The sequence below is a fragment of the Anabrus simplex genome, chromosome X (genome assembly GCF_040414725.1).
Source record: "Anabrus simplex isolate iqAnaSimp1 chromosome X, ASM4041472v1, whole genome shotgun sequence".
Taxonomy (NCBI): Eukaryota; Metazoa; Arthropoda; class Insecta; order Orthoptera; family Tettigoniidae; genus Anabrus; species Anabrus simplex.
In genome coordinates, this window is record NC_090279.1 from 38,616,739 (window position 1) to 38,625,207 (window position 8,469).

General features: G+C 42.9%; 1 protein-coding gene across 1 annotated transcript; it reads left to right on the forward strand.

Moving 5' to 3' along the window:
- The first annotated feature begins 2,770 nt into the window (after positions 1-2,770).
- LOC137503256 (zinc finger protein ZFP2-like) lies at positions 2,771-3,904 on the forward strand. The gene has a single exon (XM_068230797.1). It carries the CDS (start codon positions 2,771-2,773, stop codon positions 3,797-3,799), a length of 1,029 nt encoding a protein of 342 aa, XP_068086898.1. The 3' UTR covers positions 3,800-3,904.
- The last annotated feature ends 4,565 nt before the right edge of the window (positions 3,905-8,469 follow it).

Sequence of the window (8,469 nt, forward strand, 5' to 3'; positions counted from 1 at the left end):
CCCTTAAGGAGTCATGTATAGCCGCCATCTTATGCAATTAGCGTCGAGAGAGGACTGCTGTAGAATTTTTATTTTTAAATTATCCACCACCACATTTCAAAGGTTTCTAGCTAAAGATAGCAGCACTGCGTATGACAGGTGACGAATTTACATCTACTGCGATAAAGAGGGCAGCACGGTGCTCTCTGGATTAAAGATGGCGGATGATAGCTGTCAAAAAAGCACGTGGCTATGTTTACCAAACAAGAGCATGTGGAATTTGCCGCCACCACATTTCAAACTAAAGAGGGCAGCACTATGCTCTGTTGATTAAAGATGGCGGATGGTAGCTGTCAAAAAAGCACGTGAGTTTGTTTCCAAACAAGAGCACGTGGAATTTTTCAATTTGCCGCCACCACATTTCAAAGGTATCTAGCTAAAGATGGCAGCACGGTGCTCTCTTGATTAAAGATGGTGGATGATAGCTAACAGAACTTTTCAAATTGCCCGCTACTACATGCTTAAGGTAGTAGCCATAAAGAGGGCAGCACGGTGTTCTGTAGATTAAAGATGGCGGGTGATAGGTGATGAAATTGCCCGCATGATAGCAGCACGGTGCTCTGTTGATTAAAGATGGCGGATGACAGCTGTCAAAAAAGCACATGGCTTTGTTTCCAAACAAGAGCACGTGGAATTTTTCAATTTGCCGCCACCACATTTCAAAGGTATCTAGCTAAAGATGGCAGCACGGTGCTCTCTTGATTAAAGATGGTGGATGATAGCTAACAGAACTTTTCAAATTGCCCGCTACTACATGCTTAAGGTAGTAGCCATAAAGAGGGCAGCACGGTGTTCTGTAGATTAAAGATGGCGGGCGATAGGTGATGAAATTGCCCGCATGATAGCAGCACGGTGCTCTGTTGATTAAAGATGGCGGATGACAGCTGTCAAAAAGCACATGGCTTTGTTTCCAAACAAGAGCACGTGGAATTTACCGCCACCACATTTCAAACTAAAGAGGGCAGCACTGTGCTCTATAGATTAAAGATGGCAGATGACAGCTGACAAAAAAGCACGTGAGTTTGTTTTCAAACAAGAGCACGTGGAATTTTTCAATTTGCCGCCACCACATAGAGGGCAGCACTGTTCTCTCTGGATTAAAGATGGCTGCTTGTCGAAAAGCATTTTTCAAATTATCCGCCACCACATTTCAAAGGTAAGTAGCTAAAGAGGGCAGCACTGTGCTCTATAGATTAAAGATGGCGGATGACAGCTATCAAAAGAGCACGTGGCTGTCAAAAAGCACGTGGATTTGTTTATCTCGAGCTAGTGAGGTTAAGTTGGTAGCACTAAGGTTTAGGCCCGTCAAGATGGCAGCACTGCCGATGACAGGTGACGCAAGAGGGCAGCACAGTGCTCTGTGGTTTAAAGATGGCGGATGACAGCTGTCAAAAAAGCACGTGGCTTTGTTTACCTCATGCTAGTTAGGTTAAGTTGGTACCACTAAGGTTTAGGCCCGTCAAGATGGCAGTACTGACGTTAGCGATGCGTTGTTGTCGATGACAGCTGCCCAAAAGCACGTGGCTTTGTTTACAAATCTGTCAAAAAGCACGTGGCTGTCAAAAAGCACTTGGCTTTGTTTATCTCATGCTAGTTAGGTTAAGTTGGCACTACTGAGGTTTAGGCCCGTCAAGATGGCAGTACTGAGGTTAGCGATGCGTTGTTGTCTGTCAAAAAGCACGTGGCTTTGTTTACAAATCTGTCAAAAAGCACGTGGCTGTCAAAAAACACGTGGATTTGTTACCTCATGCTAGTGAGGTTAAGTTGGCACTACTGAGGTTTAGGCCCGTCAAGATGGCAGTACTGAGGTTAGCGATGCGTTGTTGTCTGTCAAAAAGCACGTGGCTGTCAAAAAACACGTGGCTTTGTTTACCTCACGCTAGTTAGGTTAAGTTGGCACTAGTGAGGTTTAGGCCCGTCAAGATGGCAGCAGTGAGGTTAGCGATGCGTTGTTGTCGATGACAGCTGTCAAAAAGCACGTGGCTTTGTTTACAAATTCAAATCTCGCGCCAAAATTCAAATTTCCCGCCAAAATTCAAATTTCCCGCGGGCGGCGGCGGCGGAGGAGGAGGAGGCGGGCGGAGGCTTGCGGCGGCGGCGGAGGTGCCGCAGAACTGTCCAAATATACTACTAACGAGCTCTCTGCACTGGATATCAGTGATTGGAATGTCCAGTAGCAAATCCCCTGTGTGAGATTTGTAGTGGATTTGTCTGTTGAACTATTGGTCACATGGTTTTAATTTGTCACTGTAGATCGAGACCCGAGATGAGCTATAGAGATCATCAACCTCCGGACGGCGGATCATCTAGTTTTAGGTGTAGTGTGTGCAGTGAAGTCCTGGCTAGGAAGTTGGACCTCTTGCAACATCTGAAGAGACACAAGGAAGATCGACCCGGCAGCTTGTCGAAATACCTCAGGCTCCACCCGCTCCAAGTGTGCGGATTTTCTGATAAATGCTTTACAAAGAGGAAAATGCTGACAGGGGACACGCGATTGCATAAAGGTGAGATTAAAAACGAATGCTCAGTATCCCATAAAATTTTTAGGAAAAGGCCGGGCGTTAGGCGGTCTCACACGAGCGAGAACCGATACTGCTGCAACGTCTGTAGCAAGTCATTCATACAGAAAGGCAGGCTGACCGATCATATGCAGGCCGGTGTTGGCGAGAAGCCAAACAGGTGTAATGTGTGTGGCAAATCATTCACAAGCAAAGTCAGGGTGACCTAGCATATGCGGACCCACACAGGCGAGAAGCCAATCAAATGCAATGTGTGTGGCAAATCATTCTCACAGAGAGTTAAACTATCCGAACATATGCTGACCCATACAGGCGAGAAGCCTAATAGGTGCAATGTCTGTGACAAATCACTCGCAATGAAGGGCAATCTGACCTATCATATGCGGACCCATACACGCGAGAAGCCTCACAAGTGCAATGTCTGTGGAAAATCATTTATAAAGAGAGGTAAACTAAACGAACATATGCGGACCCATACAGGGGAGAAGCCTTACAGTTGCGTTCTCTGTGGCAAATCATTCACAATCAAAGGCAATCTTACCGTTCATATGCGGACCCATACGGGAGAGAAGTCTTACAGGTGCAATGTCTGTAGCAAATCATTCACAGGGAAGAGTAGTCTGAACATTCATGTGCGGGCCCATACAGGCGTGAAGCCATACAGCTGCAATGCCTGTGGCAAATCATTCGTACGGAGAGGTAATCTAACCGAACATATGCGGACCCATACACGCGAGAAGCTTAACGGTTGCAATGTCTGTGGCAAATCATTCACAAGCAAAGGCAATCTGACCATTCATATACGGACCCATACAGGCGAGAAGCCATACAGCTGCAATGACTGTGGCAAATCATTCTTACAGAAAGGTAAGCTAACCGATCATATGCGGACCCATACAGGCGAGAAGCCGTTCAACTGCAATGTCTGTGGCAAATCATTCATACAAAGAGGTAAACTAACCGAACATATGCGGACCCATACAGGCGAGAAGCCGTACAGGTGCAATGTTTGTAGCAAATCATTCATACAGAAAGGGGCTTTAACCGGTCATATGCGGACCCATACAGGCGAGAAGCCATACAGCTGCAATGACTGTGGCAAATCATTCATACAGAAAGGTAAGCTAACCGATCATATGCGGACCCATACAGGCGAGAAGCCATACAACTGCAATGTCTGTGGCAAATCATTCATAAAGAGAGGCAAACTTACCGAACATATGCGGAGACATACAGGCTAGTCATAAAAAGCGGCAAACTAAGCAAACATATGCGGACCCATACAGGCGAGAAACCTTACAGGTGCAATGTCTGTGGCAAATCATTCACAAGGGAAGGCAGTTTCACCGTTCATATGCGGGCCCATAGAGGCCTGACGCCAAAGAGCTGCAATGTCTGTGGCAAATCATTCACAAAGAAAGGCAGTCTGACCTAACTGTTCATATGCGGACACAACCAGAAGAGAAGCCATACTGTTGCAATGTTTATACCACTGAAGCACAACTTGTAGGATTCCAGCAAGATATAGCAGATATCCTGGATTCAGGAGGTCAATTGGTCTGTATCGCGACTGACCTGCCTAAGGCATTTGATAGGGTAGATCATGGGAGACTAGTGGCAAAAATGAGTGTAATTGGACTAGATAAAACAGTGACTGAATGGGTGGCTCTGTTTTTAGAAAATAGAACTCAGAGAATTAGAGTAGGTGAAGCTTTATCCTGCCCTGTAAAAATTAAGATGGGAATTCCTCAAGGCAGTGTTATTGGACCTTTATGTTTTCTTATATATATTGATGATATGTGTAAAGAAGTGGAATCAGAGATAAGGCTTTTCGCAGATGATGTTATTCTGTACAGAGTAATAAATAAGTTACAAGATTGTGAGCAACTGCAAAATGATCTCGATAATGTTGTCGGGTTGTTGCATTTTCAGATTAAAGCTCGCAAATGAGCTGTTTGCATTCAGTAATGGCTACTATACCCCACCCATATCCAATCCCTCCTTCAACGATAACGCCCCTTCCTCCCCAACATCAATAAGTGAACCATCGCCGTCTCAATCTGTATATGTAGGATTGAGACGGCAGTGAACCGAACTGCCGAACCTTACCCCCACCACTACCACGTGCAAGGGTTTGCCAGATGCATAGGTCCTACCCTTCCGACGGCCCGGCTCAGACTGAATACTTTTGCCCTCCACTCACGTGGGCGCGCTGTTGTTCATCACGTCACTCACCCTAAGCCCACGTGACGAATACGGCAGCTCCTATTGGTAGAAACATCTCCCGATTGCTATTGGTCGATTTGAGTTTGACAACTTGGACCACGTCGGACGACCACGTTTTTGACGTTTGTGACATTTTGCTTTACTTTGATTTGTATGCGTATATCTGTTATATTCGTTTGCGTGTTTGAAGAAAAAGTACAAGATATTTGAGGTAAGCATCCTTACAGTTCTTGTTTTACTAATCTCCTGAGGCCAGAACATGAAAACATACCACACCAAGGGAAATCAATTTCGGATAATTTGAAACACAAGTGCAGCCAGTATCCAGTATTCGGGAGATAGTAGGTTCGAACCCCACTATCGGCAGCCCTGAAAATGGTTTTCTGTGGTTTCCCATTTTCACACCAGGCAAATGCTGGGGCTGTACCTTAATTAAGTCCACGGCTGCTTCCTTCCCATTCCTAGGCCTTTCCTGTCCCATCATCGCCATTAGACCTATCTGTGTCGGTGCAACGTAAAGCAACTAGCCTTATCATAGTTGTCCCACTGTGGGTAGGGCCAGTAGAATAACAGCCACTGCATCCTCTGCCTGCTGTAAGAGACGACTAAAAGGGGTCCCATGTGGGCTCTGCGCTTGGGTAGGCGACCACGGAGCCCTTAATTGAATTTTGGCACTGCCTCCGCTTACTTGTGCCAGTCTCCCCACTTTCATCTATCCTATCTGATCTACCTCGATCACGACCTGTTCTTTTCTGCCCCCGATTGTATTATGTAAGTAGGCCTAGGGAGTCTTATTTTCCCTCCATGGCCCTGGTCCTCCTTAGCTGATACCATCATTTTTCCTAGTGTCAGCCCCCTTCCATTTCTTCTCTCCGATTACTAATATGTATAGGGGATGGTTGCCTGGTTGTACTTACTCTTAAAACAATGAACTATATTTTAGACCCTTTTAATCAACAAGCATCATCACCTTAAGCAAGGAGATGTGTGGTGAGTGCAAGATATTTGGTGGCCATGACATATACTAGGAACTGTCCCATCATTGGCCTTACTGCAGGCGAAAAACAATAACCAATCTCAGGGCAGCCAGTGGTAGGGGAACAGCCCGCTTCTGTGTCCTAAATGCAAAGGTGTAGAAACACGGTGGAACCATAGCCACCCCTCCTCTCCTTGGTTGGCCGGTTGGAGTGCATGCTGTCAGACCACAGATCAGCCTACTCTGCAACCAGCAACATAGATTTCTGCCTTCGATATACAGTAGGTACAAATGGCACTGTCTGAAGTGAGTTTCCACTGTCTTCAACTGGCATTTTGTCTAGGTCACAGCAAAGTCCCTTGCACACACTAATGTTGTGGAAGTAGCAGCATATTGTTCATAATACTGTACTAAATTAGCAAGCAATTCCTTGGACATAGCTCTTAATAGGTAGAGCTATGTTGTGACTTGACATGGGAATGTTTTGTGCTGGATCAGCTGCCATATTATTGTATGTAGATCCTGATGCTACATATTTCTATAAATTTATTAGAACTCCTCTCCTGCGGATGGACTGAAAGGAAGCATTATTTGTACCTCCTGCATGTTGTAAGAGGGAGCAATCACAGAATCTGTAAGCTCTCTCTTGTCTTTTAAACCCTCAAATATATTCATGATTCCATCCCTTTCCATCTAGCAGAAAAATTTTGATATACTGTATCCTACTGTCACATAAAATAGAACTTTTTTATTGTAAATAGTGTAGGTTAATGAATACAAGGGATGCATACAATTTTGTAGCTTGACATTGTTTATCATCTAAATGCAGATGACTGATTGAATGATATGTTGTGTTTTGGTGCAGTATGTAGGAACAGAGTATGTGCTATCATGTCTTGGGTTCTTCAAACACTACTCTGCCAGAGATTTGCCATCCTCTAGTAGATGCAAAAGAAGTACAAATCTCAATATTTTTCAGTGCGTGGCCCTAGGTGCCTCATTTGACAGACTGAAAGATGTATCATATAGTAAGTTCCTTGGGAAAATACAAATGGTGCTGCTGAAAACTTTTGCAATGTCAGTGCTACGTTAAACTGCAATAAGAGAGAAAAGTATCTTGTTATACCTTGTCAGTTCCAGTCTTTCTTTCATAAATGAATGATCTTGTATTTGTGCTGTATTGAATAGTTTTCTGGCTGATGAATATTAATGGATGATTAACACTGCTGAATATAATGTCATGAGATTATGATATACTATGATCACTAAAACTTTTGTTCAAATTTCTACACAATTTATACCTGTAACACTGTGGATAGTAGGTAGAATATAGCTCCATAAATCAAAAGATCATGTTTCATTTCAATTTACCTTTGAATCCTACAAACTCCCTCCTTAGCATATGAGTTTCCTTTCATCATTTTGGTTCCTGTGTATGGTTTTCTTTCTTACATTGTATTTATATTTTATTTCCTGCATAAGTGGCATATCTTGATACTATTGACTGTTACAGTTGGCTTAAGTAGTGTTAAAGAGGACTGATATAAAAGGGGATTTTAGTGCCTATTTCTGTCATAGGTCTTAATCTGAGATAAGTATTGCCAATCCCACTCACCTTCAGGTCACTTCCTTCCTCCCTTTGTGAGTTAGCTTCCTTTTTCCTCACCAGAAACAAACAAAAGCAGCACAGGCAAGGCCAGTCACTCTGATCCTTCAAGGCTTTGTGAATTAGTAAAAATAAAATATAGCTCCATATTTGAAATAATTATAATAAGCAACACAAGTGGTAAGCTTCTTTTCTCTAGCAAAAAAAAATATTAATAATAATAATAAAGCACAGGCCAACCTCCAGGTGTATTGGAGTTCAGAATGCAGTATTTCAGAAAAAGGTAACAGAAAGAAGGAAAGAAAGGAAAGGAAATGAAAGAAAAATATAAGAGATATAAAAAAAGAAAAAATATATTTAATATAATATTTAAGAGTGGAGGGGGGACGAGAACCTGGCTACCCTCCGCGCGCTAAACGATTTAAATCACCTGCTCGGTAATTTTAGTTCAGCCCTGTTTACACTAGAGGCGCTGGTGTGCAATTCCTGGCGATGTTTGCGCAGCCGTTGCGTACAGAAGTGAAAAATAACGTTGAGAGTCATCTCTAACTCATTCTCTTTGACAACGTGTAAAGCCCACTAGAACAGGACTGTATTGATAGTTACAAATATAACGGGACATTGCACCCAGTGCTGTTTTCAAGAAGTGTCGTGTACTCTGGAGTTGTCACTGGTAATTCATCCTTTCCTAAATTCAGCCCGTTCTACTGACTGATACAAATCAAATCCGTTCTTTAAGTGTTTGTTTTAAGTGATTACACTGAATTAAAATATCAGGTTTTGTCTCTAGGTGTGAGGTATGTGTTACATAAGACGCGTATTAGCCATTTGTACAGCCTATTCCGTTAATTTATTGTGCTACAGATTTTCTTCATTGAGAAATTGTGATTTCTATCATTTACACTGTGGTCACAATCTCTATTGTCGGTAAGGTTCAAGTTCTATAATTTACTTTTGCGAAAATTAAACATCTCAATTGGGAACAGTAAGAAATTAATACTAATCTTTCTCAGTTTCAGCATTCTACATATTTTTAACATTTAATATTTTTAATTTTCTTAAATTTTATTTCTACTTAAGCATTAAAACTGTATACGCATATT